This window comes from Mus caroli, chromosome 15 (genome assembly GCF_900094665.2).
Source record: "Mus caroli chromosome 15, CAROLI_EIJ_v1.1, whole genome shotgun sequence".
NCBI classification, from domain to species: Eukaryota; Metazoa; Chordata; class Mammalia; order Rodentia; family Muridae; genus Mus; species Mus caroli.
In genome coordinates, this window is record NC_034584.1 from 52,365,568 (window position 1) to 52,382,819 (window position 17,252).

Genomic DNA, 17,252 nt, shown 5'->3' on the forward strand with positions numbered 1-17,252 from the left:
GATTTCTGAGCTGCAGCCACAGTTCTGAGGTTTGATGTGGGAGTCAGTGCTTTGGAAGGGACTGGTATCACTGCCCCAGAGCCTGGCTGGGCTTTTTTTATGCAGACTGAGACAGTATTTCATGAAGATGTTTTGTTCACACAGGTCTGGGTTTAAAAAGTGAAACAAAGCAAAACAAAACAAAAAAGCAAACACAAAACAATGCAAAAACAAAACAAAGCAAACACACATACACAAACACACACACTAAACCACCTTTTTGTTTCTATTGTTAGGACTGAGTTGGAGCAGTGACTTTCAATTTTCTGTGGACTCTCAGCCTCCAAAGCAGGCACAAGTGGGGAAGTACATTTCTGAGGAGGCAGAGGTGGGCTTCCAGCTGGAGCCATAAGTATCGGAGTCACACTCTGACTCTGTGTACTATAGGGAATCTTCTCTATGTAGCTCTAAGGAGACCATATTCTCACAATGTCTTTTCTCTTCCTGCTTCACCCCATATTGGCAGCTGCCTAGGGATCTGTGTGGACGCCCTGAACACAGTCTGAAGACAGTGGGCTGTCCCATGCTATTGGGACCCTCCTTTAGAAACTTTTCCCTTCAGTTCTTGCAATACCTGTTTTTTTTTACAGTGCTCTTTCTGATCTTTGGATCAAACTAAACTCTGATACTAGGGCTCCAGTGCCTGTATGGAGCTCACCGGACGAGTAAGAGTCACATGTTCTTTTCAAATGCATTCCCCCAAATCAACAGCGCACTGGCAGTGTAAGGGCCAAAGCCTCTTGTGTGGACTTGGGATATGTATTCAAAGATGCTGAGTAGTGAGGGGCAGGGCTTGGAGGCGGCAAAGCTGTGCTGTGGGTATGTGCACACACTGTCCTTGCTGATCTCTGCGCGTGGAACTTACTTTGGCCCTGTGACTGTCTTTTGTGCTTAATAAAATCAGGACTGTGGTCATTTTGCATGGTGTGGCAGTCTGAGTGGTTCTGGTGCCTGACCTGGCATTGTGGGGGTGACTCAAGAAGCTAAGACTTGGGCTTAGAGGTGGGGGAAGGTAAAAAGAGCAAACCTGAGCTATAGTGTCAAAAATTAAGTTCACCTCTATTCCAGGACAGCGTCGTATGTAACATGCCAATGGAGGTACACTGGTATCTTTGTGCTTTTGGCCAGCAACTATCAAAACCTTACAGGGTCTGATGTCTAAGAGCAAATTAAACAAATTAACAGTCAAGATCGACAAAGATCCAGCAAGGCTTTGGGAGCTGATTTAGAGCTGCTTTCCTCTAAATGACCATGAAATCACAGGATTCCCTAATTCGTCCATTGTTACTGTTGGTTTACAAAGGGAAACATGGCTGACAACTGCCAGTGTTTATGGAACACCTACCACAGGCCAGCAACCAAGCGCTTGCTTTTGTTCTCTTATTGAATCCTTACTGCTCCTACCTACTAAGACCTAATCCTGTAGGTATTATTAACTCGATTTTACAACCAGGGAAACCAAGGCACAGAGCTCCAACAACCTGGTCAAGGTTAAGCCTAGAGCTGACTTCTCAAACTGCAGCATGCGTCAGATTCAAGGCCCAAACCTCAGGGAGTAGGGTTCAGAGGACCAAGGAGAGGACTGAGAAATTTCATTGTAATGGGTTCTCAAGTGGCTATGATGTTGTGGTTTGGAGACAAACTTTGTGATAGTGGGCTAGGTCCTCATCAGTTGGTTTCACTACTTTATCGAGGTAGTTACTAGCTCATGAAGTGTGTGTGTGTGTGTGTGTGTGTGTGTGTATACACATGTGTATGTTTCTGTAGTGATCACCAATGTCAGCCCTCCAAAGAAACCCCATCTGTGGCCCTTGTGACTTGGAAAGAGGACACAGATCACAGATAAGTCCTCCGGCTTAGTGGCCACAGGCTTCAGGCCCCGAGAATGGAGGGGATGAGGGCCGCTGCCTTTGATCGTGACACTGGGCAGGATTTGAAAGCAGGGGGCCCTGGAGGCTCACATACAGTAAGGCTACAGTTCCAAAACTTTGTCTTTTCATCTGCTGGCAGCAGCCTCGAGAGTGAGGAGCGGCCAGCCCCAGCTGAGGTAGGAACTCAGCTGGGGAGTCCTGCAGTTCTCTGTCCACTTCTGCTACTGACTTGCTGTGTGGTCCTGATAAGTTACAGATGGCTCCTTGCTCTGCAGATGGGCCTTGTCCAGCAGTTGTGGGCCACCATCAAATAACCATTTGGCCCACATGATAGTTAGGATACTGTTGTGAAATGAAATCAAGCACGGGGCATAGGAATGTCCTGAAGAGGTAAAAGCATTCTCCAAAAACAAAATAGAAGACAAAAGAAATTGGAAACTCCCTGTAGGCTTTTTGTAAATTAAGGATTTTTCTCTCTCGGAAAAGGACTTATCACTAAATACCTTGAAATAACTGGCTTATTTTGTTGGCTCATGGTGAGAGTAAGACTAAAGACATAATTTATGCATGTTTTCCTCAGGAGCCCTTCTCTGAGGTATAGCACATCTCTCTCTCTCCTGGGAGGCTGACAGTAAATTGTAATCATAAAAACAACAGCTAACATTTGTATGCTTGCCACATGCCAGATATGGTTCTGAGCCTGCATCTGACCTCACATTTAAGATGATTCTATGAGAGGCCATGCCCACAGCCTCTGTCTCACAAAAGAGGAGGGGAGGTTAGTCATTCATTGTCAGTAGAGCCGGGATTCGCACCTGGACCCTCTGAGTGTAGCGCTCTGCTCCTAAACATGGCACTTCTCTTGTCCTGGGCTCTGCTGTAGCCCACAGTATCCCAACCTCAGCCCCACATCTGAGGCTGGTCAGTTCTGCAGAGTTGGGCTGCTCTGCGTATGTTTAGCAGTCTCCTGGGCCTTCCTTCTCCTACTGTTGAGAACTACCGATGTAAATGATCCTGTCCCCAGAACTCAGTTCTGCATCCCAGATCTTGGCTTCCTTTAGAAATAGGACAGGACAGTGTCAGAAAGAACCCTCAGAGTTTCACTACTTACAATCTGATAAGCTTGAAAGGTGGCGCGCAACTGCTTGTAGCTCCTCTTGGCCAGGACTTCATTGAAGGCAAGCTCGTCAGTGCCCCAGCGACCTTCGCCTGCCTAAGGGCCGAGTGCAAACACACTGAACATACATTGCCATTGACGCTGGATAGGCGAGCAGCTAAACGCGGCGTAACATAGAAAACTACAGCTGTCCCGATAGAAGTGTCAGAATGTCACTTTGTGGTTAACCGCCCTTGAATCTGAGGTGAGGTTGTTCCCAATATATCAGAAACGAATGCGACAGGGCACCTTTCCTGTTGCTACTCATGCACACCAACCAAAGGTGTGTGTTCTCCAAAGCCCACAGTGTTATTACAATATCACTTACATTGTAGTTTGGACTCTCCACCTTGTTGGATTTTCTAGAGGTTCCTTGGAAGAAATATCCCTCAAAAGAGATCTGGCCCATCATGGTATGAGAGAGAAAAGGAACCACCTTACCCCCAGTATGTCACCATCTCATATAATACATCCTTAAAACCCTCAATACAGACCCCACTTGGGGTGTTCTTTTTGGGGGGAGTCCCATTTGGAATCCCACTCCAATCTCTCCTGGAGTGTCTGCTTTCCTAATGAACTTCTGCTTAAACTATCTATGCCTTTCAGCTGATTTCTTTCCTTTAAGAAGGCAAGAGCTGAGAGACCCCGTAAGACCATGAGTAAAGCCTCACTTACAGAGAAGTACAAAATACGCATGCAAAAGAAGTCAATATATGGAACATTTAAAGCTTCTGACCCATGGTAGGTGTGACACATTTCCTTCATGATTATCTATGCCATCCTATGTTCCAATCAGGTTAACCCCAGAGTATAAGACAGGAACAAGTCCTTAGAATACAATCAATGCAAGTATTTACTTATCAAAGGCCACATTTCATTCCAAAGTAATTCTCATTCGCATGAAACCAAAAAAAAAAAAAAAAAAAAACACTTGTTAAAGCAATCGTAATAAGTCAAAGCCCAAAAGAATGTGTGGAGCCAGGTGCATGCAAACTTACATCATACAAATCTTTGGCATCCTGACCAGCCAATTCCTTGTCCACAGTGTCTTCTTCATCACGACTGGCCTACAAAGATTGACCAGATTGCCATTAACTCAAATACCTGCTTGACAAACAGAAAAGCCAAGTGAGCCTTGTCTGTGACTTTGGGGGAAAAGAGAAGGGGTGAAGTGAAGCTCAGCCTGGCACAGTGGCAAGGCCTGCTCTTTGCTGCCATCTTTTGGGAAAGACTAAAACAGTTTAGTTGTAATTTCTCTCTCTCTCTCTCTCTCTCTCTCTCTCTCTCTCTCTCTCTCTCTCTCTCTCTCTCTCTCTCTCTCTCTCTCTCTCTCTCTCTCTCTCTCTCTCTCTCTCTCTCTCTCTCTCTCTCCCTCCCTCCCTCCCTCTCCCTCTCCCCCTCCCTCTCTCCCTCCCTCTTTCTTCCCCCTCTCCTCCTTCCCCCTTTACTCTCTCTCCAACCCCACAATGGTCGCTCATCAAATCCACAGTCTTCAGTGAAAGCTGATAGTAACCCGGAATTCACTAGGAAGCAAGCTTTCTTCCTCCTCAAATACCAAATGCCACCACTCAGTGGCCAGTGCCCAAGAACTTTGAAAGCTGGTCATGGGAGACTATGTAAGTCTAAAGAAAGCCCTGGGTGGGTGGCAGAGTACTGAAATGACTCTAGTGACCTGACCCCTAGTATAATCTCCTTCCCTTGGGTGTGGATGATCGCATGATGACATCATGTCCCATAGCATAAGGGGAATTTTGCAGATGTAATCCAGGTCTTCAATCAGGAAAATGAAATCTAAAGGGAAACTATCCTGGGAGGCCCCTGGCCCAGTCGGACGAGAGTTCTTAAAGCTCAGAGGTGGAGATCCCAGAGGAACTCTTTGCTGGCTTTGGAGAAAGCAGTCAGCCTGGAGGTAAACTGTATGGTGGTAGGAAGGGTGGAAGGACATGCCATAGGGATCTGGAGAAAGTCCCAAGGACTTCTGGGTAACAGCTAGCAAGAAAACAGTCACGTCAGTCAGCAGGCTCCAAAGAAATGAATTCTCCCTAAGCCTTGGGTGGCTGACATGCAGACATGTTGGTCTCATCCTGTTGAAACCCTCCCTGAAGGACTAATAGATATCTGGACCCTCGGCCCATGAGCGTGGGTGGATAATGGGTCACGGTGCATTAAGCTGTTTTATTTGAGGCAGTTAAAGAGAAGATCCTTCTGTCTGTGGTTAAATCTATATATGTGTTCTCTGCTGTTACTGCGCCCAAGTGGGAGAAATTAAATGGGAATGAGTAAACAGAGGTCTGTCTGTCCGTGAGGACTGGATGTTGTCTGTCTGGAGCCCCAGGGCCTATTTTACAAAAGGGCCAGATCTTAAAAGAGCCACTCTCCTGTCTGAGGTCTTGTGGTTCCCACAGGTCTAGATTTTAGCTATATCCTGTAAGCAAGCAGAGTTGTGTGTAGAAAGGGCTCTGTTTGAGGCCAGATGGTTCTTGCTCCTGGGTTGTTTCTTTCTAGCTGTGGGATCTGAGTTTCTTTCTTGGACAAAGAAGGCATCTATGCTAAGCGACAGAATTCAGCTAAAGGAACTGTAACCTACAAGAAATCAGATGGAGCCCTGGGAGAGGTGATGGTTTTCCAGTTCCTGAGATGATGGAGCAATGCTACCTGGGTTCTTACTAACACCGTCTTTTTTGCTCATTTGCCATTTTTGAGATGTGAACTTGGATATCCCAGGCTGGTTTCAGACTTGATATGTAGCCAAGGATATCCCTGAACTTCTTGTCCTCCTGTCTTTACCTCTAAAGTACTGAGCTCACCATGTGAACCCTCACTCCCAGTTTACATGGTTCTGGGGATTGAGCTCAGGTCTTCCTCCATTCTAGACAAACAGTTCACTAATGGAGCTGCATCTCTGACCCCTTCTCTAATGTTTTAAGTAAATGCTTTTCTCCTTTGTCCATTTTTTCCTGTTTGTGTGTGTGTGTGTGTGTGTGTGTGTGTGTGTAACAATAGCACATGCCCAAAGCGTTCCTTCCTGAGATCATGAAATAGGCAAGCCTGTTTATTCTCACCTGTAACAGGGACACCAGAATCTTTCTCAGGTTTCCACTTGTGTCGTCTTTGACATCAGATTCAAGGCTCCTGCCAAATACTTTTGAGGAAGAAAAAAAGGAAAGGAGAAAGGGGTTGACTGAGTCCCCAGTGGTATTTCAAAAGAAACATACTCAACCCAAAGCCAGAATAAAAGCTACTTACGCCTTTGGTAAGCTTCTTTGATGGCGACAATTTCCTAGGAAGATGATTGAAACCATTAGTGTCTATGCTGGGGGTCCCTGTATCCTCTTCCTGCTATGAGTAGCCCTTGGTCATGGTATCTTTTCACAGTCACAGAAAGGTAACCAATTCACAGTGAGATAGGCATAAGGAGTTCTAGTCTACACAGTAGAACAGTTATACAATATGTAAGAATTTATTGTATATTCCAGCATGGCTAGAAGAGAGGATTTTGAGTGTGCTCACCATAAAGGCATAGTAAATATTTCAGGTGATGGAATCACTGGTCAATTCAAACTTGACCCTAACACTTTGTCTATATGTATCAAAAAAGAAATCGCATCTTAGCGCAGACATAGCTACTACAATGATGTGTCAATAAGAAAATAGAGAGGTAGAAGAATTATGGCGAAACTAATAGCTACTACTTTCCTCCGTCTCTTAACCCAGTCTCATTCCCTTATCCCCACCCATACAACCAAGGTTAAAGCTCAGTGTGTGCCTCCCTGCTGTCTAGCACAGTCCTGAATGCTTGTATATATGCCTAGTGTACTATCCTCCAAGCCAAGCATCAGCCATCTCTGTAAGTTCGGCTCTGCCCGCTTGCAAAAGATCATCTCTGCTGAGTTTGTTGACTATTGACCTTCTCTTATGGGAGTGTAGCGGGTCCTAGGATCCTTACCTAAATATACAGCTACTCCTCCCAACTAGTTATAGGTAATTCTGCCCTAACTGTAACGGTAATATCAAGGAGAGGCTAGAAGTATATAAGCTGAGGGGAACTAGGGAAGGGAGCTGCATCTATGGAGCCATGGGGGAGTGGACATCTAGGCTGGGTGCAGACCTTCCGGTGAGGATGCTTTAAGGCCACCCACATTCATGTCTGTAGCCCCTCACCAACTGATCTATAAGTAAGCCTAATAACTCAGTGGTTCCCCAGTGAGTTTTGTGGAACTGTACTTGGTTTGTCATTGGGGCCTTAGGGGAAGGCATTGTTATATCTCCCCTAGGAAAGGAACCTTAGCAACAGAACTTCTAGAGCTGTTGTCTGCATCAGACCTCTAGGCAGTGGGAAATGGTGCTTATTGTTCTGTGGCTTATTTTTAACTCTATGTTGTCTTGGTGACCCAAGCTATCCTCTGACAGATCATGGGTGTGTTTTTTTGGAAGGGATTGACAGTATCCTATTCTTTGTAAGCCACAGTTGATTTATCTAGCCTCCTCTGGGTGGCTGCTTAGGTGGTTTCCAGTTTGCCTGTGCTGTAAACAACTTGCTAGGTCAGCAGGCCAAGTCTCCCTCTAGAATGTGTCCTGGCAGGAATTGTTTTACACCCTCTGTGTCAAGTCGCCCACCTCTGAGTCGTCTCAACTTTTGCTTGAGCCAACAGTGATTAAAAACTGGCATTTCCCCTGCTCTTAAGTGAGTTAAAAAGGAAGAGAAGGCCAGGTGTGGGGAGGGCACCAAGTGGGCAGATGTAGGCTGTGATGGGGGAGAGAAGGCAAACTAGGTGGTAGGAACTGCTCACCACCTTTGTTTTTGCAGCCCCCCCACTTTGTTTTCTCCACCTACCTCTGGGATCTGTCTGAACCCGGCCCCCCACTTTCACTTTGTGTGTATTTTCCTTTTAAACCACTAAGTCTATTTGTTTGAAAGAAAAGCTTTGCTGGTGGCTTGGATCTTAAAGGAACCCTGCTAAGATTAAGATAAGGAAAGCAATGGGTCACAAAAGTAGGTACTGCTTGCTCTTGACATTGAATCCTCCATTGCAGGGACCTAGGCATCTCTGGGAAGGGTGGGCATGCATGAAGAATATGAAGTGACATCAGATGGGGTTTGTGCTACTCCTCTTCTGAGCTCCTACCCTATCTCCTTGAGATGGAAGGCTTAGAAGCTGGGCATTAAGCTCATTGGTAGGGCATTTGCCTGGTAGATGTAGGCTCTGAGTTCAATTCCCAGCTGTAGGGGAGTAATTCTGATGCCTTGGTTTAGTCAGGAATCTGCTGAAGGTCCTTATCCCCAGTTAGTTTTTGATCTATCGATAAAGATGTCAGAAGCCAATGGCTGGGCATAGGGTAGGACACAGAGAGGACTGAAAGGAGACCCCCATACTTGGGGGAGAAAGATGGAACAGACTCAGAGCTGCAGGAGAGATCATTCAAGATGTAGGGAGAAAGGGAAAATGGTCCTCGGAAGGGCAACCCGGAAGCATCCTGGGCAGCAAAGAGCAATGGGCATCACAGAAGATATCAGGACAGCAAAGCTAAAGGTAGAGTTGGAAGGTGTTTATCCAGGAGTACCGAAGGGAAGGGCATTCTAGCTGCGGGAGGCTTAGAAGTGCCCAGCCACTGAGCCAATAAGGCATCTTAAAGATAGGCTAATATGTGTGTGTGCGCGCGTACGCATCTTTCATCCGAGGATTCAAAGATTCCCTGAGTGGGTTCCTGGAAGCATGGCCTGCCCAGGATCATAAAGTAGGGTAGATAAAACTACATGCTACACGCAGCACTGAAAAAGGAAAAAGAAATGGGAAAGTCTTATTAATTCCAGAGATTCAAAGTACTAGAGATTGCTGTCATAGCTTGGTTCCTAGTGGTGCTGTGGGGACTTGACTCAGTCTACGTTTCAGTTGAGCAGAGGAAGCCGGTGGCCAGCTTTAGGGGGTCACAACATTACATGGAGCATGGAGGCAGGGTCCCCTCCTGGGAGCCTCAGAATGTGGGGCATTTCTAGCACTTTCTTGACCGTGCCTCCCACTCTGGTGGTTGTGGAGAAGGCTGGGGATCTCTAGAAATGATTTGTGGACTTTACTCTCAACTTTCCTGGGTTGGGGAACCAAAGACAAGTTGGCTATGTCCCGACCATAACAACTGCCAAAAGGGCAGTGCACTCTCAAGGGATACATGGGGAGATCTGCTGACGCAGGATCAGGGTTGGGGGTATGGCTCAGTTGGTAGAGTGCTTGGGAGAAGCCCTCAGCTTGATATCCATACCACATAAAACTGGGTTTGGTGGTGCATGCCTGTAATCTTCATACTCAGAGATGGAGGCAGGGGGATTGGGAGTTCGAGGTCAACCTCAGCTACACAATGAATTTAAAGCCAGTCTTGGTTACACGAGCCTCTGTCTCAAAAAAGAAAAGAAAAACAGAAAAGGGAAAAAGAAAAAAAGAGAATAAGCCAAACAGCAACATTTAACCCCCAAGCCCCAACCTCCTCCCTCCCCAATAAATCAACAAAAAACTACTGTTACAAAATTGCCAGGGAGATGCTAGCCCCTCAGAGGCTGCTCACTGGAATCCTTGGTTCCATGCACCTGGGCCATTATTGAAGCATTCTGCTCTATGCTAGGTAATTTATGGCCATGTACAAGGCAGTGACTGCAAACATACTTGGCTACTTATTAATTTTCACAGCAGAGGGCCTATGAAGTCAGACTGAGAGCAGATACAACAGAGTTCTGCCTTCTGTGTGAAAAGCGCATCCATTAGAAAAACAAAACCTGGATTGGCATAGCTCTTCCATCAAGCCAGGGGCAGCAACCTCTGGAGGACTCCGAAGAGTTGTTCTTCCTGCATAAGCTTAGCAGTTATGTTTCTGCCCAGAATCTGTCCACTCATGGTTACCATGTAGGGGATTAGCTTCCTCCCGCACGGCTCAGCCACGTCTGATGCACCGGCAGGGCTCAGCCACGTGTGATGCATGAGTAACCTGTCCTCCAGGAGCTGGGACCAGGGGCTCAAGCTAGACTAACCTTGTTGCTTCGTGTGCATAGGATCTCTATGAGCATGGCCTCGTTGGTGCCTATGCCCTTCATAGCTTTCCGCAGCTGCCTTGCGGCGTACTCATTGGGCCGATCCAGAAGGGCCAAAGCTGTCTTCTCGAAGTTTCCACTCAGTTCACTCTTAAGCACCTCCTCTAAGTCCTGCAGGAAGCACAGAGCAGTTGGCTGGGAGAGTCACGGGGAGAGGAGTGGGTGTCTGCCTACATCGCTATGTGAGTTTCAGGGACGGGACACCTGCCCTAGACATGCATAAGGATGATCTGAGCAGGAGCCGCTTGATCCCGAGGACAGTGGTCACCATATTTGCCTGTTTGTTTCTCCCCTACCCCTAAGTCTGGCTGAGAGGCATCTCACTCAGGGCTGGAGCCTCCCCAAATGAATATAAAAAGCTAGAACATTTACAGAACAGTTTAGAGTTCAGAGTTCAGAGAGCTTTTTTTTTTTTTTTTTTTTTTTTTTTTTTTTTTTTTTTTTCCTGCTGAAGCTCATCACAGCCCTGCAACGCTGGCTGGCAGATGAATCACATTATCTCCACCTAGTAAGTCTCAGAAAATGAAGAATTTGTCACCAGACATTCAGCTAGAAAAGGCTCGGCACTTTCCATGGATGGTCATTGTTTCTGTACGGGAGAACAGCAAGACTTATTTATGTCATAGGGCTGCATAGGGAATGAGAATCCATGAAAACCTCTGCATAGTGCCCACATTCAATGCTCAAAAAATACTCATGGTAATATATGGTATGCAAGAATATTATTATTCCATCCTAAAAAGCATTTTCTGAGAAAAAAGCAGCCAACTGTTTCTCTGATAGATCTCTGAGCTCTGGGTTTGGGACTGGGGGTAGGGGGGAAAGCAGAAGATTTTACATAAGGGGATCTGCTGAGTCAAAGGGCATGTGATATCTTCCTGCCTTTGTCTCTCAAGCTCATGGCACTTCATCTAACATCAAATCCCGTGAAGGCAGGCCTTCCTTTCTCAAAACTATCCAGCATGGGTGGGTGCATGGAAATATTTGAAAACATTTTTTTTTTCAGGCCATTGAAAAAAAATTCAGGTATTGTTTAGAAATGCAGTCTATCCTCTCAGTCTTTTGATCTATGAACATGAAAGCAAATCTGGTGTTTTTATGTGTTCCTGAGCCCAAGAAGCAGTGTCAAGAAACCTGGACTCTTGTCCTGGCTTCTCTAACAACTACCTGTGGTGCCTTGGTATGACTAGTCTCCAGCTCGGTTCATATGTGGACTTAGAGATGATTATTTGAACTCCTCTAGGTTTTCATTTTTTTTCTTTTTTCTTTTTCTTTTTTTTTTTTTTTTTAGCACCCCTGGTATTAGCTCCCAGGAGATCAGCAAACACTTGGCACAGGAAAGTCTCCCGAGCTTTGTGCTAGAAAGTTCTCTCTTTTTCAGCAGAGTCCCTAGGCCCATATTTACTTTTGTTCTGGACAAGCGTTTAAGACATCTGTGTCTGACTTTTCGATTTTGTTGATCTAGAAATAGACATAAGTTGGGGGATGCTCAGTTAGAGTTATGCATGTAGAAACAGATGAAAATTCCACTGTTCAACCCTTTGCAGGAAAACCAGAGACTTGCTTTTTTTCCCCAAAAATAACATTGACAAGCCTGGTTATTATGACACATAAGCATGCACACAAGTGCACTCACATGTGCACACATACACACATAACACACACACAATGGGCACACACATAGCACACATACATAGCATGCACACACAAGTAACACACACATACATAACACACATACACAACACACATACACACATATAACACACACACACATAGCACACACATACATAACACACACATACATCACACACACACAGATGCACACACAGACTCACCACTGCAACATCACAGCCATTGACCATTTGTTTTATAAGTAAACAGGCCCCTTGTGGCCCTGGTCTTCTGGGAATAGAAGTTGACTTGGTTACTGAAGACTTGGGCATGGGTCCTGTTTTATGTCCTTTCTTTTCTTTTAAACAAAAATTCAATATGGAGGAGGAGGCATGCATGATACTCAGCAGGAGTAGAAGTTAGGTTGGTTATAATCAAGATATACGTGTTAAATTGTGAAAGAAATAGTTCTTAAAAACCTCACTAAATACATTACTTTAACATATAAATATTTGTCCATATGTGCTCTGCCTTTCCTGTCTGTAAAACTGGAATAATCTGTCATAATTTCTATTTACTGGTTTGTGCTGGAATCATTCTGTTTGAAACCCAAGAAAAACAGTAAGTGACCCTTCTCATTCTGTCTCGGAGGAGACCAAAGCCTGAAGAAATTACTATGAAACCTTTATTGATAGGAATGAGAATTTACCATGACAATTTTCATTTTGTGTAATCATTCCAGTGTCTCGGGGTTATGATCCCCCCTCTACTACTGGGGACTGAGGCAGGAGGATCTCATGTCCAGAGTCAGTCTGGGCAAATCATGGAGATTCTTTTCCAAAATAAAAATCAAAAGGGGGCGGGACATAGCCCAGTGGTGGAGAGGCTTAGAAACCATCATCACTGTACTGGCCAGTTTTGTGTCAACTTGACACAGCCGGAGTCATCACAGAGAAAGGAGCTTCAGTTGGGGAAATGCCTCCATGAGATCCAGCTGTAAGGCATTTTCTCAATTAGTGATCAAGGGGGAAAGGCCCCTTGTGGGTGGTGCCATCTCTGGGCTGGTAATCTTGGGTTCTATAAGAGAGCAGGCTAGGCAAGCCAGTAAAGAACATCCCTCCATGACCTCTGCATCAGCTCCTGCTTCCTGACCTGCTTGAGTTCCAGCCCTGACTTCCTTTGGTGATGAACAGCAGCATGGAAGTGTAAGCCGAATAAACCCTTTCCTCCCCAACTTGCTTCTTGGTCATGATGTTTGTGCAGGAATAGAAACCCTGACTAAGACAATCCCTAAGTCCACACGTCAGTGTGGCTCTGGGAATAGCCACACCGAGGCACCATAGGCAGCTTTGTAGGCTTAGCATGAGTGAGGCTCTAAGTTCAACTGAGTTCTAAATTCAAGTAAGTCTCAGCTCCACAGGAATCCAGTGAAGGCTGGGAGTGGGGGAGATGCTCTTCCTCAGGAAAGAGCACACCAACTGGTTATCCAATACCAAATAGTTAGCCCTGAAATCATGCATAGACAGAGTAACATCATACAGACTGAACAGTCACATTATGTAGTTAACAATATTTAAAATAGAGAATATTTAGCAATATATTTAGTAGCATATTCAGAAATGTAATATAATATATATATATATATATATATATATATATATATATATATATATATATAGTGTGTGTGTGTGTGTGTGTGTGACAACAATGAAAAAAGAGGCCATGAGTTGAAAAGAGAGCATTGAGTTATATAAAAGGGCTTGGAGGGGAGGAAGGAAAGGGGAATGATGAAATTATATTATCATCTCAAAAACTAAAAGCAATAATTTTAAAAAAGTTTTCTGTACCAATGATTTATAAAGAAATATGGACCTTGCAAATAGCTGAATACACAAAAATTTCTATACAAAGCCCCATTTGTGGAAATCGGTTTTCAAATCACTGTCCCATCTATAAGTTATCATGCATAATTAGTCCAAAATGAACTGGAGTAGAAAAATGAAATCGATTTTAAAAAACCAATGAGTTTAGTACTGACATATCAGCGTTAAGTTGACATAGCAGCATTAATCTTTTGTCTAGTCAATTAGAAGTTCCAAATGCCCTTCCCTCAGACTGTGCTCTGACTTTAACAGTGTTCTCCCTCCCGGGGTGTGTAACGGAGGCTGAGGCTGGCACATCCCCGAGTACCTTGCCGTACTTCTCCTTGTACTTCTGCTTTATCTGTTGCCTCTCCTCTGATGTCCTGCTGGATAAGACTTCAATGATGGCTGCCTCATCCGTTCCTGAAGTTCAGGAGACAGAAACAGAGTCACAGTGATCAAGAAAAGATATGGAGGTTATTGTAGTTCAGGTCTGAAGAAGCCACATCTCTGGGTTAAAAGGCGTCAGAGGCTAGGATAGAATTAGAAGGGCTTAGTGCTTACTGTTTTCTGCTGAAAACCATGTTCTTGTCACTCCAGACAAGTATCTACGGAGACCTGACCTTGTGTGAGGGGCAGTGAGAGTCACTCATAGATAAATGCCTATGGCAGGCAGGGTCCCTAGCTTCATTCCTAGGGGAGTTAAATCAGCATGAAACCTAAGCATGAATGTTCAAAGCAATATCGGCCAAAATCAGTCAATGGTAGAAATATCCCAAAGACCACCAGGAGGCAAATGGCTAATCAAAATATGAATATCCATACAATTATCCTCTTGTGGGTCACAAGAACAGCTAGGGTACAGAAAAATATGAATGAACCTTGGAAATGGTATACTAAGTAAAAAAAGCCAATCACAAAAGAACACGTATTGCATGATTCTATTCATATGCAAATGAGATCAAGGTATTTCATAGGGCAGAAAGTGGATTAGGGGCCTGGATAGAGTAGACAGGAATGTAAGAATATAAAGTATTCTAAAACCAAGCACCTGTCTATGGCCACACCACCCTGGACATACCCAATCTCATCTAAAATCGACTGTGGCAAGGCTACGTATGTCTATGAATACAGTAAACATTGAACTGTATATTTCCAATGAGTAAGTTGTATAGTATGTGAATTATATTTCAAGTTATGGGGCTTGTGTCTTTTCTTCTGGGGACTTATAGCTGAACAGATAAGATTGAAACCCAAATTTACTGAATATTGATCTCATCCATAATCTCTCTCTCTCTCTCTCTCTCTCTCTCTCTCTCTCTCTCTCTCTCNCCCTCCCTCCCTCTTCCCCCTCTCTGTATGTGTGTAAATTACTTTGGCACCCCTAGTTCCTCACCCACAAGCTGGGGTCATGTCATTCAAGGGCATGTGAGAATGAAAAGACAGAGTCCAAAGAGGGACCGTGGTGCATGCAGCAATAAACTGTCATATCACAGACAACAAGCAGCATAAATGCCCAAGGCCCTGGCACTGTCTTGAGTCCACAGAGAGCTTGTGTCCAGGCCACCCTGCAGGGGACGCTCACTCAGCAGCTGTGAGGTCTACACAGGCATTGGAGGTCACCTAGTTCTTAATAACAGATGAGGAAACTTAGGGAAGAACATTGGATTGGTTCCTGCATATTCTTTTCTATGCTCCAAACACTGTAACTTGTTTGCCCCTAGATTCCCATTCGTCTCTTCCCTCCCCCTTCCCCACTTTCTTCTCAGCTTCATTTGCTGGCTGGCTTTTCTATTCCCAGCCCTCCAACCTCAGTTCCAATCTGCTGTTCTGGTTTTGGTCTTCCTGGTCAGATGACCACAGCTCTTTCTTGTGTTCAGCTGAGCTCTGGACCAACCCTCTAGCCCAGCTCCTTCCTTTGACTTCCTATCTTACTTCTAGCTGCCTGTAGCTACGTTTACATGGCCCTCCAAGGCAGTTCTGCTTGAAGTGTAGCTTAGATAGGTTCATTTGGTAAGATGTTTTTTAAAGTCTATTCTCTGCAGTGTTACTTCGTTTCCATGCATGCATGGCATCACCTTAGTTAGAAAATCCAACGTCACCTAAGGGATCCATCCCTGTTTCCTTTGCTTTCTAATGCCGCTTAACCATACCAGTCTCACCTACAGATAGGTTAATAGCTCTTTCATCTGAGCCTCTCCTGTGCTTCTGCGGCCATTGCCAAGTCCTGATTGGTTTTAGTCTCCCTGATACAAGGCACTGGTTTCTGCCATGTTGGCCTCACGTCACCTCATAATCTAAATGCTGTTAATGAATCTTTATGACTCCTAGGATTGGATCAGAATCCCAAAATGAAATGAGACTTCCTGACAGTCGGTCTCAAGCTGCTCTTCTAGACACATCTCTGTGATGACTAACACAGAGCTCACTTAGTTTCTCATAGTGACATTTGTCTGTAGACCAGTTACTTTCATAAGCCTTGAAGAGTCAAATTCCTGTTTACTCTGTTCTTGCATAGCCAGTTATGCAGTCAGTGTGAGGACCAGTTATTATAGGATTTATAATGCCATGATATGAGCCTAGTGGATGGGCCCTGGGCAGTGGTCACTCAGTAGTAGTGGGCACTGTTACAGTGTCAGTTATATGCATCTTACTTGGGCCATAGCTGGGAGCTCAGGAGAGTTGAAGGTTCTGCCAAGTCCCCCCAATCTGTTGTTTACTAGGACATATTACTGGAAGGATAAAACTGATTTAGAAAGGTTGACATATAACCATTTTTACATTTAATAATTACACCTTAACGTGAACTTGTGTTTTGTGAAAGAATAAGGGTTAAAAATAAATTGAATGAGAAAGAGCTACTAAGACTATTTGCATTGGCAAAACTTGGGGGAGACAAATGTTGGAGATCCAGATACCTTCCTGTATATAGATTATTGACTCTTCAGGGATGTGGATGAGTCAGATATAGACTTGAGTCTCTTCACACAGTGGATTATGGCGGTGCTAGCGTATTCTGTGTAAGTATGGGTTGCATTGGCCTACGCTGATTCATTCAAAGAAAGATGTTGTGACGCAAAGCTGAGCTCCTGTGCCTTTGGCTAACACTTCTTCCACGCATTCCATTGCCTTTCAGAAATGGCCACAGCCCATAGAAATAGACTGTGACCCACAAACCCTTTAATGGTGGGCTTCTGGTGTCCAGAATGGAAATATCAACACCTTTCCATTGCTTTAAGCCACTTAGTTTTTGTCAAGTCATTCTGAGATTCTAAAACATGAATGTCACTGCTATCCTCAGCAGTGTCTCCAGACTTTGCTACAGGAACCAAGACCTCTCACCACAACCCCAAACCTGGAGAGTCCTGAAGTTGCTGGTGGCCCTACCTTCCGTTGCAATTCAATGGCCACTGAAGAACTGAATAAATGAACTTGCTGGGTGAGCGCTACCTTGCTCAGAGACTGGAAACTTGGGGGAATCAATAAATGGAGCTTGCATATTTTTTTTGAATTAATTTTTTTATTAGGTATTTTCCTCATTTACATTTCCAATGCTATCCAAAAGGTCCCCAATACACTCCCCCTCCCCACTCCCCTACCCACCCACTCCCACATTTTGGCCCTGGCATTCCCCTGTA

At 44.8% G+C, this 17,252-nt stretch overlaps 1 protein-coding gene across 1 annotated transcript in view; it reads right to left on the bottom strand.

Annotated features, from left to right (window-relative positions):
- Positions 1–17,252, bottom strand: part of Anxa13 (annexin A13) — a 56,671-nt gene that overhangs the window by 8,951 nt on the left and 30,468 nt on the right. The window contains exons 3-8 of the mRNA XM_021184033.2: positions 13,943–14,037; positions 10,082–10,252; positions 6,313–6,346; positions 6,129–6,208; positions 4,065–4,133; positions 3,022–3,123 (exon numbers count right to left, since the gene is read on the bottom strand). Coding sequence (XP_021039692.1) covers positions 3,022–3,123; positions 4,065–4,133; positions 6,129–6,208; positions 6,313–6,346; positions 10,082–10,252; positions 13,943–14,037 — 551 coding nt within the window. The remainder of the gene's footprint in view (positions 1–3,021; positions 3,124–4,064; positions 4,134–6,128; positions 6,209–6,312; positions 6,347–10,081; positions 10,253–13,942; positions 14,038–17,252) is intronic.